The sequence below is a fragment of the Phascolarctos cinereus genome, unplaced genomic scaffold (genome assembly GCF_003287225.1).
Source record: "Phascolarctos cinereus isolate Bilbo 61053 unplaced genomic scaffold, phaCin_HiC Scaffold_726;HRSCAF=1367, whole genome shotgun sequence".
NCBI classification, from domain to species: Eukaryota; Metazoa; Chordata; class Mammalia; order Diprotodontia; family Phascolarctidae; genus Phascolarctos; species Phascolarctos cinereus.
The window spans coordinates 131,106,341-131,129,005 of NW_027556098.1; the positions used below are offsets into that span (position 1 = coordinate 131,106,341).

General features: G+C 34.9%; 1 protein-coding gene across 4 annotated transcripts in view; it reads left to right on the forward strand.

Annotated features, from left to right (window-relative positions):
- PXYLP1 (2-phosphoxylose phosphatase 1) overlaps positions 1-22,665 on the forward strand; it is a 53,851-nt gene that overhangs the window by 28,995 nt on the left and 2,191 nt on the right. For 3 of the 4 annotated variants that reach the window (XM_020967181.2, XM_020967182.2, XM_020967183.2), the window contains exons 2-5: positions 9,128-9,259; positions 14,475-14,633; positions 14,996-15,122; positions 19,924-20,063. In XM_020967181.2, coding sequence (XP_020822840.1) covers positions 9,181-9,259; positions 14,475-14,633; positions 14,996-15,122; positions 19,924-20,063 — 505 coding nt within the window. In that variant the 5' untranslated portion in view covers positions 9,128-9,180. The remainder of the gene's footprint in view (positions 1-9,127; positions 9,260-14,474; positions 14,634-14,995; positions 15,123-19,923; positions 20,064-22,665) is intronic. The other variant, XM_020967184.2, reaches the window with a different exon arrangement.

Here is a 22,665-nt window from a genome sequence, read left to right on the forward strand (position 1 = left end):
ACCCATTGCTCCCTCTTCCAAAATGACACATATTTGAAAATAGCTGTCATGTGTTTCTTACCTTCACTCCTCCTGCTTTGGAGCACCTGTTTTATTATTAGCAAATTAGTCCTCCCCCCACCTCGTGTTCTTTTTTCCAAGCTAATCATGCACAATTACTTCAACCAATCCTCATATAATACGAACTCAAGGCTTAGAACTGAATATAATATTTTAGATGGCATCTTATGTCATTTTATTGTTATTTCTGTACAGATGATTTCCGAATCTGTAACTGTAACCCTGACCTCTCTATGAAACTCTGACTTGCATTTCCAGTTGCTGATAGGATAAATTAGTCCGGGTAGAACTGTTTCAGGAGTCAGGGAAGACATTAGGCAAAGGAAGGGTCTTTGGGGTAGCTTTAATAAGCCACATGATTCAGGGCCACATGGCTTTCAGAGAGGAGGGGATCCTGGTATGCTAGGTGGCTGTTGGAGAAGCTAACTTAACCACAGAGCACAAAATTATCCATAACAATTGGCTAGCAAATTTCCTTCAGTTAAAGTAACTAGGACGGAGAATATGGTAGGAGAGAATTTCCAGCTACTTGAGTCATTGAGAGCTTTAGAGGAGGGTTCTGTATTTATGTAGAAGGCTTATAGTCATATAAATCCAGGAGGCATGGGGCAGGGACAGTATTTTAACAGATCCCATAGCCAATGAAACTAAAGGGCAAGGAAGTGGCTGCAGGCTTGAAACACAGGTGAGGGTGCTGTAAGGCCCATAAAAAGAAATGATTGTGCCACAGAGCAGGGGCCCCGCCATACACCTTGAGGAAGTAGATTCCAGCAGCACTAGTTAAACTACCTTGTCTAAATGCCTACACTGCCCTAGAGCTTGATCTAGCATCTATCCCAGATGAATTTTTGGATGAAACATCAAAGAAAGAAGTTAGACAAGAAAGAGGTGACTAAGAAAATTGGAGGTCCCTATATATTTGCAGTTAGGACTAGATTTAACTTATGATCTTTATATTTACTTCCTCTTTTGTTAACCATTTTCTTTTTCCTGGTAGTACTTACTTGTACAACTGTTAGAATAGTAAAGTTTCCTTGTCATTTTTAGGCAGCAGAGTAGGAGAGAAAAAAATTTCCATTTTTCCTTGAAGGCTAGGAATGAATGATAGTCAATCAGTAAACATGTATTAAGTGCTTACTGTGTGCGAGGCACTGTGAGGAGAAATGAAGGCCATCAGGAGAGTTGATGACAGTAAGAAACCAGGAAGTAATTGAGTAAGCCTAGCCCTGGCAGATCAGCTGTGGTGTCATATATTCTGAAACCAGAGTCTGTCTAGACATGTAATTTTTACAGCTTTGAAAAGGTAAATGTGCCAAGTCTTTGGATTTGGAATTGAAAATTAGCTGTAGAGAGTACTTTTAAAAACATTTCTGTATTTTTACTTTTTCTCGTTTATTTCATAATAGATTGTTAGTTCCCTGTTAGCTAGGTGATGTCTGAAATGTTTTGTCCTTTAATTGTTGGGTTCATTATTGCTGTGGCTCTGAAGTTCAGTGCAGATGAACTGAATTAAGAAAGCAATACTATCAGGTCTTCAGGTTCTTAATTTGTGTGCATTTATGTGGAACTTTGATTTCATTGGTAAAAGGAACCCAGTTGAGAAGACTCCAGTGCAGATCAACACTTTTGCAGTTTATAATCTTGGAGAGTTGCTTGGGGCGCTGAAAGGTTCGGTGACTTGCCCAGGGTCACATGCCACTGTATGTCAGAGGTGGGATTTGAGCATATGTCATTCTGACTAAAGAATAGAAGAGCTTTCTATCCACTATACTTCTTTGTGTTTTTCAAAATAATGCAAAATAATAAAAATAAAATTTCAAAACCATTGACCGCATGAATTCAGCTTAGACATGATAGGTGTTTATTATTTTTAAATGCAAACTATATATTACCATATTTTCGAGCATTTTAATCAAATTATTTAAAATGGCTTACTAGGAGCACCACATTCATTAATAGACTTCTTTTTCATTGTTGAATAAAACACTGAGTGGAATATTATAAAGATCATGATTTCAGTCACCCACATTTACAATCTTAGTGTGATCCTTGACCCCTCACTCTCACCTTATATGACCAGTCAGTTTCCAAATCTTGCCATTTCTACCTTCACAATATCTCTCTCATGTATCCCTTCTTTCTTCTCACAGAGCCACCATCTTAGCTCGGGCCCTCATCACCTCTCATCTGGACTCCCACAATGGCCACCTAATTTGTCTCCCTTCTTCAAGTCTCTGCACTTCAATCTGTCTTCCACACATCTGCAAAAATGATTTTCCTAAAGGTCAGGTCTGTCACTCTCCTAATAAATAAACTCCAGTGGCTCTCAGTCACTTTTAGGGTCAAATATAAACTCTTCTCTTTAGTATTTAAAGCTCTTTACAACCTGGTCCCACCTGACCTTTCCTGATTTATTTCACATTACTTCTTTTTAGACATGATAGTTTAGCCATACTGTTCTCACTGTCCCTCATATGAGATGCTACATCTATTGTCTTCATGCCTGGGCATTGACTATTCCATACCGTACTTGAAAGATATATCTCTCCTCACTTTCACATTTTAGAATCCCTAATTTCCTTCAAGGCTCAGCTTGAGAGCTTCTTCAAGAGGCCTTTTCATGTTTCCCTCTTCCTTAAATTATCTTGTATCTGCTTTGGATGCACATGTTTATGGCCTTGATAGAATGTAAACTCTTGAGGGCAGGGACTATTTCAGTTTTGTCTTTATATTTCTATTGCATGATGTATTGCCTGGTCCATAGTAGATTTGTAACAAGCACTTTTTTGATTCATTGATTGATATCTGGGGATTCTTAGTGACTTACCTTGAAGATAAATGAATAAATGCATATTCTTGTTCCAAAACCAGTAGTGGTTAGATTACTAATAAAGAATTTTGATTTCTTTTTTTTAAAAAAAATTGTGTATTATGGGTATTTGTGTATTTCTTGTTTTAATGAGGGGCTAGAAAACTTGTTCACAGATCATAGGGCATACTTATAGAATGGGTTTGACTTGCTTTTTGGAAGGAGCAGCTGACTCTGGGGGATATGAAACTAGGGACTTCTTTTTAGGGAATAATGGCAAAAATGGAAACATAGGAACTGATTTATAGAAGTAGTTTTTATGCGTTGTAAAACAATGTTTTACTCTACCTGGAGTGCTGAGATTCCAAATTATTTACAGCTGATCAGTAGGACTGGTCGTACTGTTAAATTCCAAAGAAAGCTTGAATAATTGACACAGAACCCAGCAATTTAAGTATGCTGAGAGACTGGTGGTAATTGTTTCCTTATGGTAGAGGGAGGGAGAACATTCCAGGACAAAAACTGTGGAAAGAAATAGTGAAAGAGGCTGAATCAGCCCCCTGCATTGCTGCTGTAGAGGAAACTAGTAATTGTAGTGCTAGTTTAATATACTGAAGTGACTTAGGTATACTGTCACAACCTGAAAGGCAGCCAGAGGAGTGAAGGGGAATGCCAGCTATTCAGTATGTGGAAATGGAACAACTCATTCAGTTGCAACAGCTTGGATAGAATTGACCAACATTATTTAGAGAAAGGCTAGAGCTAGCGCTAGAGTTATAGGCCCTCCTGACATTCCACATAGTAAAATGGGAATAGCACATGTCTCTGAGAGTGTTTTTTTAAAGATAATAATACAAATTTGAGAAATTATAAACCAAAATTCATCTTTTTCCAACTGTTTCTTTTCTAGTTCAGTTGATTGGACTAGTCATAAAACTTTGTAATCACCTTTGACTCCTCCCTCCCACTAAATACAATAATTTGTTTTGCACTATAGATTCTACAGCACTAATAACCTGTATTTTTATAGCACTATAAATTCTTTTCCTTATGACCCTTTGAAATAGGTTGACTCAGAGTAGGTAAGTGAATTGGCCAGGGCCATAGGTACAGTGTCTGTTTGTTTTGTTTTTAGGCAGTTGGGGTTAAGTGACTTGCCCAGGGTCATACAGCTAGTTAAGTGTCAAGTGTTTGGCCTAAAGCCAGATTTGAACTCAGGTCCTCCTGACTTAAGGGCTGGTGCTCTATCCACTTCACCACCTAGCTGCCTCTCCATATGTACAGTGTCATAGAGGGTGGTTGAATCCAGATCTTTTGATTCTAAGCCCAGTACTCTTTCATCTGTGCCACCCTGTCTGAGATGTGTCTGACATCCTTTTTTTTTTTTTTGGTGAGACATTTGGGGTTAAGTGACTTGCCAGGGTCACACAGCTAGTAAATGTTATGTGTCTAAGGTCGGATTTGAATTCAGGTCCTCCTGACTCCAGGGTTGGTACTCTATCTACTGAGCCCCCTAGCTGCCCCTCTGACATCCTTTTTACTGTTCCCACAACCACCACCCTAATTCAGATAAACACCTTTCTTCTGTATTGTTGTAATTGCCACCTCTTTCTCAATCTGGCCTAGATTAGTCTACTGCCAGATTAATTTTCCTATCAATCCCATTAACATCCCATCAATCTTGGTATTTCCTGATAAGAATTAGTGGTTCTTCATTGTCCAGATTGGATTGTCCACTACAAAAAGACCATATTATCTGCTTGGCATTCTTTGATTTTCCCCAGATACCATGTCAGTAAGCATTTCTTAAATTCTTACAATATATAACATAGTAATATATAATATATATAGTAATAGATGTTATATGTACATATATATACACACATGTATATATCACCATGTGTGACAAACACACACAGAAATAAAAACATGAATACCTGATATTTTTTCAAGTCAACTTTACTAAGCTATTACTATGGCATTGTGCTAACAAAGAAAGGTAAAAACGATCACTGCCTTCAAGGAACTCACATTCTAATTAGGGAGATAACTTGCAAACAGCTATGTACACATAGGATATTCAGAGGGAAAGTGTTAATAGTGGAGTTTAGTGGGACCAGGAAAAGACTCTTGTAGAAGGTGGGATTTGAGCCAAGTCTCGAAGAAAGCTAAAGCAGCAAGGTAGAGATGAGAAAGAACATTTTGGTTTACCGTGAAGAGGTATAGCATAGGGAGATAGCGCAACCCCTGTGAGGAGTAGCAAGAAGACCAGCATCTGAACTGGAGAGTAAATGGAGGGAAGTAAAATGTAAGAAGCTAGCTGGCTCACTGGATAGTGTTGGGCCTGGAGCCTGGAAGACCTGAGTTCAAATCTGGCCTCAAACACGTACTATCTGTGTGACTGTGGGCAAGTTACTTAATCCTGTTTGCCTCAGTTTCCTTATCTGTAAAATGAGTTGGAAAAGGAAATGACAAACTGCTGTAGTACCTGTGCCAGGAAAACCCCAAATGGGGTCATGAAGAATTGGACACGACTGAACATATCATTTACTGTATTTTTCCTTTACTATAGTTATTTAGCATCTTCTATTGCAGTTCCCATAATAAATACCTGTGCTCTCTCTTGGACTTTGAAAAGATGGACTAGCGTAAAGCAGAATGGACCAGACTCTAAGGAGGGCCCACACACAGTCTCCTTCTTTTTTATTTTGGTCACGGTGGTGTAACTATAAAATGAGACCAGCTTTCTTATGTGGGTCTGGAAAATGGCCTGTGAAGGTAATTTCAAAATAGAAATTCCAAAAATGTTTTGAAAATGGAAGCATCATTGGAATAAGTTTTTAGTCTTGGAAGGTAAGTTTTTGAAGGAGGAAACATATGGCCGTCTAAGTTCTGGTATGTTTATTTAAAAGAGCAATCTCATTCCTTTATAACCATATTCCATTCAGGATCACTTTTAAGGTAGAGGTAATGACATGGCTCATCTGGTTCATTTCTTTAAGAAAATGATAAATTAAGGTTGAGGTTCTGAATATTTTAGTTGAACTTGGGATCTTGAACTTAAGCTCTGGATTTATATGGACTGTTTTCAATCTTGGTACCTCACATAAATTGCTTTCTTTAATTAACATCCCCATCCAAGTTTTCCCTGAGAACATCAGAATTTGGTCCATTTTGACTTTATCTGTCAACTTGCCTGGGAACATTAGAGTATATGGCTTGTGTCTAAATCTCTAAGAAAAAGTAAAAATGCCCTCATGTAAGCCCTCTCATGTAAGAGAATACAGGAGAGGCTTTACTTTTATCTGACAGAAAGCTCAAAGCACAAGGAGCTTGTACCCAAGGTTGTAAGCATCAAGACAGCTCTCCTTCCTTCTTTAGTGAAGCCCCCTCTCTCCCCTCCTCCCAGAAATATAGTCATCCAGATTTAAAATATTTTTTTAAGATTGAAGCTGCCTCCAAAGGGGAAAGAACTGGGGTCATAAAGAATCAAATACCTTCTCACTGTACACCAGTACAGGTCCAGCCAGCTATACTCCTTAACGTTATGACTGTTTTTCATGATGCTTCTGACTCCTTTTTGGTACTTTGTAGGACTTCTTTTATCTCCTGAAGCCTTGGTCCAGGAACTTGTCTCTTGGGGAGTTCTGCCTCCAGGGAATCTGTTTGTAGTCCTTCTATTCTCTCCATATATTCTCCTTTTAAGCCCAAATCTAAGGGCATAGCACAGCTTTACACAACTCTTGATTTTAGTCATCCATTCTTCTACCAGTGAATCACCTAGCATTGGAGGCAAGGATTCATGTTCCATCTAGTTACCAAAATGTGGTGTCAGTGAGACATTTATATCCTATGTAGTCAGAGGACATCAAACACTTTCACCCTTGTCTTGGTCACACTTAGACACTAGGAAAGTAGCCTTGTAGTTAACTTGGATAATTATGTTAAGAACTCTTTCTAAACAGAGGTGGGATTAGTTTTCTGTAATTGCTAATTTACTAAGTTTTCTGTAATGTTTAACCCTATTTGACTCATTAAAACAATCCCTAAGAAATAAAATGAGTTGAAATCACTTTTAATTAGTTTGTTGCCCAGTTTTATATGAAAATAAAATAAAAAGGGATAAATAAAAATAAACTAAAGGAATTTAAGGTATCCTAGACTCAGTTTTATATTTTATTCAACTTTAAATCAATTTTATATGCTTATTAAAGTTACATAAAACTGAGAGGAATTATTGAGCTGTTGGATGACAACTGAAACCAAGAAGGTAAAATCACATAGGGTGAAATGTAAAATCTATTGTTTAGATTAAAAAATCAACTGCATGGGTATGAATTGGCATAGTTCAATAGTTCACATAAAAAAGATCCAGATTTTCGACTTAAAATTTAATATGTATCACATTGCACAAAGAAGTGACAAAAGTCTTTAGTGAAAAAGAAGTATACTCTGCAGTGCTGGATAAACTATATCTGAACTATTCTATTAAGTTCTGAGTGCTACAGAAAAAATGACCTGTGGTTTAAAAGAAAATACCAGAGGCAAAGGACCCAGGTTTCAGTCTCAGCTCTGCCACTTACTGCCCGTAGGAGCTTGAATAAATCACTTAACCTCTTTAGGCCTCTATTTTCTCATTTGTCAGAGGAAGATTTGGACTAGGTGATCGCTAATTTCTCTTCCAGCTCTAAATTTATGATCCTATTACCCTAATTTTGATCTTATGTAAAATACATTTTTGCACATTGAATTATAAATTAGCACCTCATAGGTCCACCTTCTGTCATCCGGAATGTGGCTTCTAAGCCAGGAAGTGCCCCCCCCCAAAGGCTCCTTGGTAGTAAACATAGATGTTAGAGAATTCATTCTCGAAAGATCTTGCACTTTACTCAAAGGAAGATCCCTCATGGCCTCATTTGTTTTTACTGTTGATACAGAGTTATAACTAACTAGCTTCGCTGTCTAATTTTTCAGAGCTTATAAAGCAAAATAGTGAGTTGAAGAGAGGAGAGCTCACTGCCAGCAAGTAAGAGTAACCTCTTCTGGGGAGGGGCTATTTTCTTTGTCTTTATGCCCTCCAGCATCTGGCACAATACTTTTCACTTGCAGGTACTTAATAAATATTTGTTAAATTGAATTGAATTGAACAAGTACCAGTGATCCCTGAGAGACTTAGTAATGAGGGATGATTCAGAAACATTTTAAAAAGCAGACAAATGAACTGGAAAAGAAGCCTCCTTAAACATCTCATTTCCCATCTGAACGCTGTCATTTTGGACTTCTGGCTGCCCTAATTTTGGATTTCTTTGATTCCTCCACCACAGCCGTGATCTGGGAACTTTTCCCCACGTCTCCCCTCCCCTGCCTCTCTTCCCCATTCAGATTTCTTGGGTGTGTTATCTTCTTCCATTAGTTTATAAACTCCATCAGGCCCAGGACTATCTTTTTCTGAATTTTTATCCTGAGTACATAGCACATTACTTGGCATATAGTAAATTTAATAAATATTTATTGACTGACTGACTGACTGACTGGCTTTTTGTGACTGTTTAGTGTAGAACAGGCAGCCTTACACACTTAAGGTACCCCTTGATGATTTCACTGTATAATGTCAGTATAGAATCTTGGAAGGAACCTTAAAAATATTAAGTTCATTCTGCTCATATTATGGATGAAGAAGAGGAAACTGAGGCTAAGTGAGATTAAGTGATTTAATAAATCACACAGCTGGCTACAAGCAGAATACTTCATCATAATAGGCCTATTTCATCAAAGAAAGGTTAAATTGTGCCAATTCAGCATTTATTAGGTATTTGCTGCTGATAGTCTCTGGGGACACAAAATGTGAAAAAAACATACGCTTTGCCCTTTAAGGAGCTTATAGAAGTTTAGAATTTATTAGTATGTTTATGGAGGCAGGAAAATGTAGAAAAAGTTAAGATTTCTATAAGAAGAGTTAAAGATTAAAAAAAAAATTGAAGGCTAAAAAAGGAAAGTTTCATCATCTGGAAGAAAATTGCTTGTGTAGAGTGCTTTATTCCCCTATGATGCCAGATAAATGTAGGATTACTGCATTTTTATGTATTTTCAAAGTTTTTTCTGAATAGAGCAAATAAAAACAATAAAAGATTTTTTTTGTGGTCAGGGATTAGCTCTTGTCTGCCAGGGCAAAGAGTAATTGAATTTTTTTCAGTCCAGCAGTTGACATGCTTAGTTTTCCAACCTTTCAACATGTGTTTATTGCCTTTTTTATTCCAGGGCATAGTTCCAGTTTAAGGTGAAACCATGAAGAGAAAGTAGAACAAAAAATAATGCTTTTCCGAAATCGTTTTTTGTTGCTGCTGGTCTTGGCTGCTTTACTAGCCTTTTTGAGCATCAGTCTACAATTCTGTAAGTATGTCATTCTGCCTGCTCCACCCCCACCCCCCATTTTATTTTGCCTCTTTATGGCAGAGTATCCTAGTATAGAAGAAATGATTAAGGTATTCATTGTTTATTCCTTTAGTGAATAGTGAGGTGTGGGAAATCTGAGCTCTTTGTTGTATTTATAATGTAACAATGGAAAGTAAGTGAAAGTGTATTTTCTAGTTTGTTTCATTTGTATTTGCATATTGTTCATCCTTCCCTGCTCCCTCCTCATTCTTTTTGGCTAATTGTGACTTCTTTACTCTTCGTTCACCGGCCTGTTAGGAATTTTCTCTGATTGACCCTCATCCCTTTTCCATTTTATCTGTTTCTGCATCTGTGACTCTCTTTTGATTGCTGATAAAACATTATACACTTAGTCATGAATCTTACTGTTATTTGTCCCTCAATAATTCAAACTTGGAATTGCACATATAGATGAGGAACTTTTAAATGAGAGGCATTATCCTTATAATCAGTCTAAAGAAGGATTCATTGGAGTGAAATTACCGCAGCATTATGGGAAAGAGCACAGTGGGATTGTGAAGGGTGGGGCATAGTCTGGGAATATGGTGTAGTTTGGGAGAAGTCACAGTTTAGAATGAAATGACTTAGGTGAGCAAGTTTTTAGCAAGTTTCTTTGTTTAACCTCCAGGCTTATAATAGATGCTTAAGATGTTATTGTTGAATTATTGTTGAATAATTATTGAAATTATTATTTTATCTTTTATTTATTTATTTTTTGGTTAGGCAGTGGGGTTAAGTGACTTTCCCAGGGTCACATAGCCAGGAAGTGTTATGAAGCTGGATTTGAACGCAGGTCCTCCTGAATCCAGAGCCGGTGCTCTATCCTCCTAGCTGGCACCTATTTTATCTTTTTAAAATAAGGAAAAGTAATGGATCTGTGGTTGGTTAATGAATTTAAAAGTGTAATACTTTAAAATGTTTGGGATGACTCAGTAGTTTGTTTATAACTTTTCATTCAGAAATTTTCCAGTCTTTGCTTGGAGAAGTGAACTCTTATTTAGAGTCAACTCCAGTTTTTATTTTGAAAAGTTGACAGGTACTAAAGGGTAGAAGCTAGAATAAGGGTTCATTCTATCTGCTTCATTTCTGTTTCATGAGTTGGTTTCCACGTCATTGAATTGGCTTTGCTTGGTTTGCTTATATAACTCCACTGAAAGTACCTTCTGTTTTAGGACAGTCAATTTTAAGGCATACTTTTATAGGCACATTTTGCAGGGTGAATTATCCTGTGTACAAGGACTTTATTTCTTGGATATACTGGTGATACAGAAGCATCAGAAATTAAGACATGGATATTTTTACTTCATTTCTGCTCCTAGGTAAACTTTCATGGAAACTATTGTTTTTGCATTTCTTCCATTATGTTGGAAATTAGGTTTATCTATTTAGGTAATATTGAGGGCTATGGTATAAGAAACTAAATGGTGAAAGTTCAATTAAGTATGTTCTTTATATGACCTAAATTCTTTAGGCTTGCTACTTCTTAAATGAATTTCACATCACTACTTTCTTTGACTAATTTGTATATAGTGAATTAACAACATAAATTTTTTAAGTTGTATAATCAAATATAACATCATAGGATAATGTCTTATGAAGTAGTATGTTACGATGTTATATTTGTTTGTTCTTGTGTTTTGAAACGATGTTATTTACTATGTTAGTGGTTCTCTTTTTCTGATGTTTTAAACAGAAGTAAGTCACGATGCTGTTTAAAATAAAAAAAGTTTTCTTTTCAGTAGTATTTTTCTTTTAATAAAGACATTGTTGAAATCCATTAGTGAACAAACATTTTAATCATGTATAATATATTTGGTGTGTAGAGGTACAAAGAGTTATAAGATATACTCCATTTTTTGCAAGGTAAACTTTAAAAACTTCCTCTATGATACTGTGGAAATTAGACTTATTTACATACAAACTACTAAGTATTATGGTGTGAGAAAGTAGATGTTGAAAGTTTGATTAAGTGGGTTTTCTGTACGAACTGGTCTGTAAGTGTGTTATTTAAAATAAATGGATTTTGCCCCATTTTTGGACTAATTTTCTGAATATGGAAGTAACAAAAATATTTTTATAGCTTTAAATGATTTTATATTTTAATGTTTTGAATTATGAAATTGCTGGTATTTCTGCTTTTGGTTTTCATTATTTAATACCACTTAATATCTGAAGTCTTCCCTGAGCCCTTTGGGATCAGTGTCTTTCCTAAGATGTCATAAAGGACTTTTTTTTAAAAACCTTTTTTATACAGTTATCATCCAGTTTTGCATATTATAGTTGTCTGTTTTTATAGGTTAGCTCCTTCCTAGACTGTATGCTATATGAGAGCTGGGATGTTATAAAAGCTTTTAATTTTCTCCAGTGCCTAACATACTACTGCTAAATAAGTTCTTAATAGAAGTGTTGAATTCAAAAATTTCTGATTTTAGAGTGAAAAATTAAGGATATATAAAAAAGTATATGCCTTTTGTTATTAGGAGAACATTTCATACTTAATTGGCTATTGCTTGAAAATGTAATTGCTTAAATTGAATTGAGCATTTGAAAATAAAGTTGTGCATGTGGCAAAGACCTTGGAGACTTAATGGATTCATCATGAATCATTGCTTTATTTTTGTTTCTGCTTTTCACTTGTAGGTGATTACCAGTTTCATGACTTAATCTTTTATTTTTGTGTTTAGTCTTATTGTGTTTCAAACATAGATAAGGAAGACAGTCAGTTTTCTTAGCATTAATCATATGTGAGTATGTGGATTACTGTTTAAATAAACCTAGATTGAACATCAATAACCTTAAGTGCCTATTGTGTGCAAGGCACTGTTATAATCAAGTTTATTTTAACTTTTACCTAAAAGAAAGTTAAATAGGTTTATTGAGGGCTATAGGATCCTCTTAAGAAAATTCCTGACCTCAGTTGCATAGACTTTTTGTTTCAGTAAATATCTTTCATGCTTGGTTCTGACTTGTGGTTACATTTTTAATTTTCATCCAGTACAGTAGCCTAATTTTTTTTTTATTAAGACTTGTAGAGTGATGCCATATATAGTTAATATTTTCTAATTATTTTGAAAGAATTGGCCTTCACAGAGTCTGTTCTATGTAAGACACCTTAGTACAAATAGGAATAAGACTCAAAAATGGTTTTAAAACCACTGTCACCAGTAGGAATTTTTATTATAGCATTGTATAAAATCTGTTTTGTAACTAATGATCTCTTAGTAGCCAAATCCAAGGGTCCTTTCTCAATCCTCGTTCTGCTTGACCTCTCTGCAGCCTTTGATACTGTTGATTATTTTTTCCTCCTTGATATTCTCTTCTCTCTAGATTTTTGGGATACCACTCTCTCTTGGTTTGCTTCCTACCTGTATGATACCTCCTTCTCTGTCTCCTTTGCTGAATTCTCTTTCTGATTATGCCTTCTAACCATAGGTGTCCTATGGCTTTTAATTTATTATTATCATTATTTTAGCAATTTTTTTTTGATGAGGCAGTTAGGGTTAAGTGACTTGCTCAAGGTCACACAGCTAGTAAGTGTTATGTGTCTGAGGCAAGATTTGAACTCAGGTCCTCCTGACTCCAGGGCTGGTGCTCTATCTACTTCGACACCTAGCTGCCCCTTATTATCATTATTTTAAAATTTTTATTTTTTATTCTGAATTTAACAGACACCAAAAAAAGAGGACATTAAAAGAATAGAAAAAGAGGATTATACGTGAAACCATGAATCTCTCTCTCTTATGTAAAGCTTTCTTAAAAAAACACTATCAGGGAGGTAGACACATGCCTATTATAATCCCTGCCATAGAGTGGGGCTGAAGCTGTGGATTGCTTGAGCTTAGAAATTCTGAATTTACTTGAGTGTCCTACCGTCCAGGGTTGTGATGAGTAAATGAGATAACATTTGTAAAGTGCTATTATATAAATGCTAGCTGTTATTATTATTATTATTATTATTATTATTATTATTATTATTGTTAGCAATTTAGCAGTGGATCTAGAGCATACTTTTTTTAGGGCAGCCCTGAGAGAAATCCCCTTCTGACAAATAGTGTTGTTAGTTGCCTTTATTGATACCTTAGTTACTTTGGATTATCTTCAGTATTCTTTTGATTTGGGGCTTCTTTGATGCTTAAGTGGATCAATTGATCCACCACTTTTACTCCCAGACCGTTTCACTTCCTCGTGTTCTCATCTTGTGTTACTCTTCTGTCTCTTTCTGTAAATCCCCTAGAAATGATCCCTTCAGCATGCTAGAAGCCTCAGTCGTATTGACTTTGGACATTTCCTTTAATTTTAATATTGAGGAAGATACTGAAACAAATGATCCTGTTATCTTTTAGTTCAGACTTACAGACTGAAGCATAATCCAGTACCTATTTATTTTGTTGGACATGAGTAGTGAAGAATTGGTCTTTAAAAAAAAAAAAAATTCATCTTGAATGGAAAATATCACCTAGAAGAGTACAAGGTACCTGAAAGCAAATACAGTGATTCGTTAAAGAGCAAATTGTGTTGAACAATCTAATATCCTTCTGTGATAAAGTAATAGGAAGTACTGATATGAAGAAGCTGTAGATAGTCTATTTTGTTTAAATCTATCTGGATTAAAGTGAGGCTTTATTTTTATGCTCCATATTATGTTCTTATTAGCAGATAAGTAAATTGTGATATAGTTCTGTGGTTTTTAAACACTCTGCACTTGTATTCTGTGGAGTAGAATTAATAATCTTGAGAATCTAGCCTAAAAGTTAAAAAATGATGGCTAGAGGAGATCATGTTCACATCCTGTTGTTAAACCCACCCTATTTCAGCAATGTCTAGGTGGTTAATTTTTGCAGCTCAGAATCAGTAGTACTCTCAGATATATTAGTTCTGTGACCAGTATTGTTTAATAATAAATGGTTAAAAACAAAACAGCAACCTAAAAAAACAGACCAAACCAAAAGCTCCCCAAACCTCCCAAACCTTTGCTATCAGCATATCAATGAAATGTAAACTTCCTTTGAAAAAATTTTGAAAAAAGATTTCCAATGAAAAAATTGACACTGAAGTGGCTTCATTGAATTAAAGGCACCGTAATTCAGAAAACAATTAAAATATGAAATTCAGAATTACATTGTACAATTATACTTCATGTAATGACTTAATTACATTGAAAACTTTTTTTTAGTCCACCTAACGCCAGTAACACCAGTCAAAAATGGAATGAATGGTAAAAATCGCAAGAGAATAATGCCTGATCCATTGACTGAACCTCCTGTGGTGGATCCTATTCATGAAGCTCGTATTTACTGCAATATCCCAAGCATTACTGAACATAGTGCAGAAGGTAGGTTTTGCACTATCGTGTAACAAATTCAGTAGCTTTAACAAAGTACTTTTTTTCTTAGAGCTATTTTGAAGAGTCACAAGGTTAAAATTCTTGGATTTTCGAGGGTCAGGGAGGAATGATAGTAGGAATAAGTACTCAGCCTTCCAGTTTGTTTATCTACAGTTCAAAATCTTTTTAAAAATAGGAATATGCCCCAATCCTTTTCATGAAAATCAGTGGTTTATGTTGATAGGTGGAGTTTTGCTTTGTAGATACCTTTGAAGGAACACTTTTTTGTATTGAAGTATTTCTGTAAAAGCTAGTATATCTTAACACTGTTCCCAAAACTAATGTTTAAATTATATATTTCTTATATGTAGGTCACGCACCTTATTATTTCAAGCTAGTATCGGTTCATGTGTTAATTCGTCATGGAGATAGATACCCACTTTATGCCATTCCTAAAACAAAGAGACCAGAAATTGACTGTACCTTGGTTGCCCACAGGTAAGCTACATTTTAAAAAATCTTTTCCATAATTATAATCATTTTTGAAAGTAACATGTTTCATTTGTTTTATATCACCACCTGTTGCTGTACTTTGTTTATACTTTTTAAATTTTTCGGAACTATAGAGGTAACATATTCTTCAGGATCCTTTTTTAAAAAAACATGAATGATAATTTTGGTTTGTTTTTAAAAAATAAAATTAGATTATAAGTTCCTTGAGGGCAGAGCTTCATCTTATTTTTTGTATCTTTTGGATGGCAACATGGTACAGTGGAAAGACATATTGATTATGGAGTCTGGAGGCCTGTGTTCAAATTTCGCCTCTGAAGTTTACTACCTATGTAACTTTGGCAATCATTTTGTCTCCCTGGGCCTCAGTTTTATCATCTGTAAAATGAGGTTCTAGCTCTAGGTCCATGATCTTGTGATGCCCAACTAACATGATATCTTACATTTTCAGTAAATATTTGAATGAATAAATGGAGAAATAAATGGAGAAAATATTAAGAATAGAAAGTGGAAAATACAAATATGGAAATTTTAGGATCTTAAAATTATAATGATAGTTAACTACAAGAAAAAGTATAAGCTGCCAAGAATGTATTTAGAGATGTATAGTTTCCACAATATGTAGTGTGGTCATGTGGCTAGGGCTGGTCATGGTGAAGTGAAGACTTTGGTACAAGTTCTGCTTCTGACACATACTAAGCAGTCTGACTGTGACTAATCACTTAACTCCTCAGAGCCCCCCAACACTATAAATTGCAGAGCAAGTATCATTGGTGGAGATAATTTCCTTACCAAAAGTTGCCTTAAACTAATGAGACAATAGATCTGATTTTAAAAAGTCCTAACAGTGGTATTTTTTTAACTTTCATTTATATGGTAGAAATATACTTAGAAATTACCTAATCAAAACAACAGGAGAAAGGATTGTACTTCATCTGGGTCCATATAGGGTAACAGAGTTGAGCTGCTATCAGATTTAGTTCCTTTGGTCATCCACACCTGTTTGTGCAATCTTTGGCCCAAATTAGAATTTTTACCTCTCTCTAATGATGTGACTTGAAATTTCATATAATCACCAACTTGTGTTGATCTCTAATCTGTCTGTACAGTTAGGACTGGCTGTTTCAAATCAATTCATTTTCCACATCCAAAATACTGTGGTATAGGACTTTGGCTTTTTGTTATAGTGAGATTTTTCTCCTTCCACTTATCGTGTCCCTATAGGACAATATTATATTAACTGTTAAAATATCTGAACAAGATTATCAGTTCCTTAATGGTTGGGACCTTTACTCATATGTTTATTTTGTATCCCACAAAGTGCTCAACACTAGGCTAGATATTTAGTAGATACTTATTGAATTGAACCAGATTACCTCTTGAGACTTGAATAGAAGGATATTAATTGATTTTAAGTCTTTATAGAAAAATGTTTTTTAAATTAATAGAATGCTGTTTTTCCAGTTAGATACTTTTTACTCTTGAATAATCATTCCATAAATTTACATGCATCAGCGTTGTTACTTAATTTAAATTCCAGTGTAAACTATTTGAATTTATTTTCTGATAAGAAGGCTACTATTTTTTCCTTAGTATTCTAGTGAAGAACTCATTAATTATACAGTTTATGCTGCAGTATTGTTGACTTTCTAATGGGTATGCAAAATGGCTTTGAGGTCTTATATTGAGCTTTATGCATTAACATTTGTGATATAAATAGATACTCAGAGTGAACTAAGAAAATGAGGCCAATTCTTTGAAGTCTGTAAGAATTTAACATTTTTATTACTTTCAGTATTCAACATGCATAAAGATTTCTGATGAGGCCAGGGTCAGGTATATTTTTTGAAGAATTTATTTCATGGATTTGATTAATAAACACCAAAACTCATAATAATTTTAATGTTTAAACAAAAAGTGTTATGCCTGACGTTTAGTTTTATTAACTATTGTCCAAGAAAAGGACAATTATACAGTTAAATTAGGGTAAAATGAATTTTTATTTGTCCCTGTCTCTATCAGATCCACTAACATCATTATAACATTAAAATTTGTATGAGAAAGAAGCATCTTCTGATAAATAAATACTTGATTAATTGCTTCCTCCACTGAAGTTCTAATTTGATATCTTATCAAAGGGTAGATGTGACCTTGACTTCTTGTAGGTTATGGTAGCAGCAGCTCTGGTAGGTTCAATACCAAGCTGAAAAGTCTTTAATTATGGGTCTGGTGAAAGACTGTATGTCTTTGGTGGTTTTTTTTTTGTCTTTGGTTTGGGGACTAACTCAGTTAAATTCAGAGAGGTTTATCACCAGGTTACCCACAGGTTGATGGGTTGTTGTTTTTTTTTTTCTGTCTCAGCAACTCTTAAAGATCATGTAGAGGAGTCAGGATCTGTGTAAGTGAAAGAAGTACCCACACTAGTGAGATCATAGATCTTTGAAATATTGAAGTAATAATTCCATAAGTGAAAATTTCTGAATATGGATTTCTTTTATGTGGAGATAATATTTAAGATCCACAAACCACCTCTTACAGAAAAAAAACCTAATAGGTAATTAAATTATTTTTAACATGAAAAAGTATTTATGAATAATTATACAGTGAAAACCTGGAGATTTTAGGAAACTATTTCCTGTAACTGTCTTTAGTCATGTAACTTAAATTTAATTTCCAGGTTATGTCCACAAAGCTTTTGCTTAGATTCTTAATCAGAATCCAAAGATACTGAGAGAAGCATTTTATATGTCTTGAGGGGTAACCTATAGTTTATGAAGATAAGTATTAAAAGCTTTGTTTTCATTTTATGAAAATGTTCTAAGATTGCAAACATTTATATGTATTTTTAGGAAAATTTGTATTTTCTGCTCTAGTGAAAAACATAATGTACCCTGTAGTATTTAGGATAACATCATCATTTATATTAGAGTCTTCCAGGTTTAGCTCATTATAATTTTAAGATGTGCCTTTACAAAGTGAAATTTTGAGGTTTGTGTTTTTTTTGTCAGGTTACTGAAATCATAGTATATTTAGAACCATGATTGCATCCATTTGAGATGTCACCGTTGATGGAGCTCAGGTGGTGAGAGTTTGCTGTAGAGCAGTTTGATCTTGGCTTTTTTCTTTGCTGTTTCTTGTTTTTAATCTAGCAGTTAACTTCCCTCTTTCTGTAACTAAGTAAACATCAGTATTTTAGTAGTTAGTTGGAGAGTGTGCATAAATTCTTATTTCATTAATCAGGGGAAATTACTTATTACTAGATATTTTACTTTTAAACCTAATTTTATATTAATATACTGCAAAGATTAACATTTAAAGTTTTACACTGGTTCTTTTTCTTGGCCAGCCAGTGGTTTGACTCAAGGTGCGTTTAAATGTGATATAAACATGCTGAAATGCTTTAGCTTTAGTCATGGAAGTGAAATGCTTGTCTTATGCTTCTATTCACTACAAGGTTAATTCTGTAAAAATACTGCTTTCATTATCCATACACCTGCTGAAAAACCTCCAGTGACTCAGTCTAAGCTCTCTGACATGGCATTCATTGCCCCCTACAATTTGTCCACAGTGTTTTAACTTTATTTTCCTCTGCTCCCCAGTTAAATCCTGTACTGTCTCCTGAATATGACTAGCAGATTCCTACCTTTCAGGCTTTGCTTGTGGCATTCCTGTTGTCTAGAATAACTTCCCCATACTTCCCATCTATCTAAATCCTATTCATCTTGCACCGCATTGCTCAAATCTCATTCATCCATGAAGCTTTTCCAGACCACTTCAGCTTGAAGTCCTTTCTTATTCTTTTGAAATCCTATAGCAGTTTTTGTCTGTATAACTCAATTGATGCAAGGAAACAAATGATCTTGTGCGTATATATTTTACTTTCCTAACTCGATTGTAAATTTCTTTTATAGCCCTACATGATAGGCATTTAGTTGTTTGTTGTTTGTTTCATATCAAGCTGAGTTAAATATTATCATTCTATAAAGTAACTGTAAAGTTGAATTTTCAACTTTACATAAGGGCAAGACACATGAAACAATTAGAAAGTAAGTGTGTATAATAAAGCGCTAAATTATACAGTAAAACAAATATGTGTAATAGAAGTTAAAGGAAAAGATGAGTGTAGTCTGAACTTTCCAAGAAAAGCTTTAAATTAGAAGGTGAAGGACTCAAGCTGGGACTCGAAGAATGACAGTCATTTTTTTGATCAGTGTAAATGGTCAAATAATAATTAAATTTTAATATTAAAAATCTGGTGATCAGTACATCAGTTCATGATCTTATATGACAGCATGTCACACTCAAGTTTCTTCTCTGAGAAATGGTTAGGATTATAACCCTTTATCCTTGGAGCCAGTTTTACCTCTTATTCTTTAAATATGGTCGATGGGTGAGAGGGAATAGTCAGCATTAAAGCCTCAGGAGCCTACTAGACCCAAAAAGCATTTGCTTATTGGCTAGCTAGCTAGCCCCACAGAAGTTGAATTAGAAAACCCTGGGTGGATCTAGGGAGGAGGCCTGGAATCTACAAGAGGAGATAACTCAGGAGCATACAGATAATTGGGAGCTGCCTGCCCTTGAATGCATTTGAAGATCTGAAGCTCATTGTCTTAAGTGTGGATTAAAAATGTTTATGAAGAGAGACCATAGGTATGAAAAAGCATCTAGCTTTGAACAGTATGATTTCTTACAATAAACCATTCAATTTTTATCAGTTTATGGTTTTGCTTTTATATTATCATATAAAGCAATTGTTGGACTAGAATGTATTTTGGTTTGTCCTTTTTAGGAAACCAAACCATCCTAAACTTGAAGCTTTCATCAATCACATGTCAAAAGCATCTGAAGTCTTAATGGAAGGCACTCTCAGTACCCTGCCTCTTTATCCTAGTCATTCACTGTGTGAAATGGGAGAACTCACACAGACAGGCAAGTTTTCTCTTTGTTCTTTTGAATTTCCGAAGAACAGATTTTCCCTTAGAGGTTGTTTTCTATGGTTGGAAATACTTCCTGGTTATGTCTTTACATGATTATTTTAAAAGTTATTTTATTTTGAAATCCATTGCCTTGCATGTAACTTCAATCTTCAAAAAGTTTATTTGGGGCCATTATGACCAAATGAGATAATATATGTAAAACACTTTGAAAATCATAAAACTTCATATAAATGTTAGTTATTACTATGAGTTATCAACAGCTTTTGCTGCATCAGTTCTAGTGGTAACTTCCTGGCATTCACTGGGAAGAAATTTGACTTGAAAAGATTGACCCTATCCTCTACCACATCACTAGGACAAGTGAGGCAATACTTAATCTTACTTCAGTACTTCAAGGATCTGTTGTAGTTGTTGTGGGTACTCTCCCCATGTATTAGTAGATAGTCTTCTAGAGTTAACTGTTTCCATGCAAATGATGAGCCTCTCCAAATTTATCTAGACTGGTCCTCAAACAACAGATACACAGTCACTAAATTCTTAAACTAAACTTTTCCAGCTTGGTGTGGGACCTGTCATATTTGGTGGGGTTTTTTGGGCATAACTTTTGAGAACCCAGTGTCACTTCTTTAACAGAATACTTTAGAGTAGCAGTTAGTCTCTAAACAAAAGAATTGTCATATTACATTCAAACCAGTAGCCCATCCAACTTGTCCTTGGTTGGCTTCTGAGAAGTATCATCAAAGTTGATGATCTAAGAGAGCACAATTTTCTTCTTGAACCCAGTCTCAGTTTCAGATGTTCCCTGTACATTTATTTCCAAGTCCCCTTAATTAATTGTGGATCAAAGAATTTATCAAAAACTTATTTATATAAACTTTGATCTCATTTATATTTTAAATCTGCCATACTTCTTGAGGTTCAATTCAATAACATTTATTAAGTGTCTTTTATGTACAATACACTACATTAGTCTCTGGGGGATAATAAGACAGAATAGAAAACAGGTCCTCTCCTCCATTTGATGTTCCACTCTGCTGCAGATAACAGGTTCCTTAAGTTTATGTTTCACTGTAAAACAGGACTTTCTTTTTTGATCAAAAAAATACTGTTGAGCTCTTTCAAGCATCAAGGAGAGACTCACCTGTTCTAATATTTTAAGATTTGATTACATTTGATTCAGCAAACATTTGTTAAGTGCCTATTGTATGTGGAACACTATGCAATTCACTTGGAAAGAGATGAAATTTAGATAAGACAGGATTCCTTCTCTCATATGGAGCTTAGTCTAGTTGGAGCTATTGCATATACAAAAATAACTAAATCATAAGAAGTTCTAAGGAAGATACAACCTGTGATAAATAAGTCATTTTTGATGTATTTATGCCCTTCTTGAGTTCATGAACTTTAATCATATCCCCTCCTTGTAGAGTGAAGAGTTATGAATTTTTTTTAGTTTATCTTCTAAGAGTTCTCCCACATAGTTTAGTAATTTGCTTTCTCTTCTCTGGCTTTATTACATCTCTTTTTGAGATTTGTATTCTGCATAAAGGTTTTATGCAGAGGTGACAAGTGTTTTCCCCTTTGTTTTTCCCCCATTCTAAGGATGCCTAGCATTTGTTTGTCTTTTTTTGGCTGTAGTCACCAGCACATTTTATACTTCTTCTTTAGTATATCAGTAGTATATACCCTTGACCTCTTCTTTTGATTGTACCTGATAGGTTAGAGCCACTGATTATATAGTTTGGATTATCTTTTCTTAAATATATTACTTTGTACATGCCTACATTAAAATTCATCTCTTGGTTTTCTGCCTAGCCATGCAGCTTTATGAAATCTGTGTGCAGTTTTTCATCATCAGTTCCACATTTCACTACTTGGAATTGCTTAGTGGGTTCTACCAATTTTGAAATTTTACTGTACCCTACCTTTTGAATACTAAGATGAAAAGGTCTTTAAAAGTTTAAATTGTTTCTCTTGAGACAGTAGTTCCCACCAGCTCAGGAATGGAAAGGTCAAATGAGACCAAAAAAGGGAGATTAATGAATGAGAGAATAGTAGCAGATGGGTAGATTTTTAAAATTTATTTACATTGGATTAAAAGACTATATTGAGCAAATTGAAATTCCAATCTCCCCTACAAATTGAAGAATACTTGCTGATAGAGAAGAAAAAAATCATCCCTCTGGACTTTCCAGTTATAGACTTGGTAGCCAGTTGCCTATATATGGTAGCTGATTTTCATCTTCTTGGGTGATTCCCAGAGTAATATAGAAGACAGCCAGGGACTGTTCCCCAGGGAATTTGGGGGAATTGAATAGAAGTTATGCTGTCTAGGAAAAGCAGGTGTGGAACAAGCATTATCACATCACTCCCATAAGTGGAGGACAGAGTTCTCTCTGCCATCTCTGACATATAAATTTGCATGCAATTTTCCTTCATGAATTGATGATGGTTGTACAGCTTGTAGAGCTGAGTTGGGTTCAGATATTTATATTTTACATTCATTTTAAAAATCATAGAATTTAAGATTAATTAAACTTTTATGTACTTGTCCCTCATAGTATTCTCTTTTTTTTATGTTCTCTCTTTTGTAT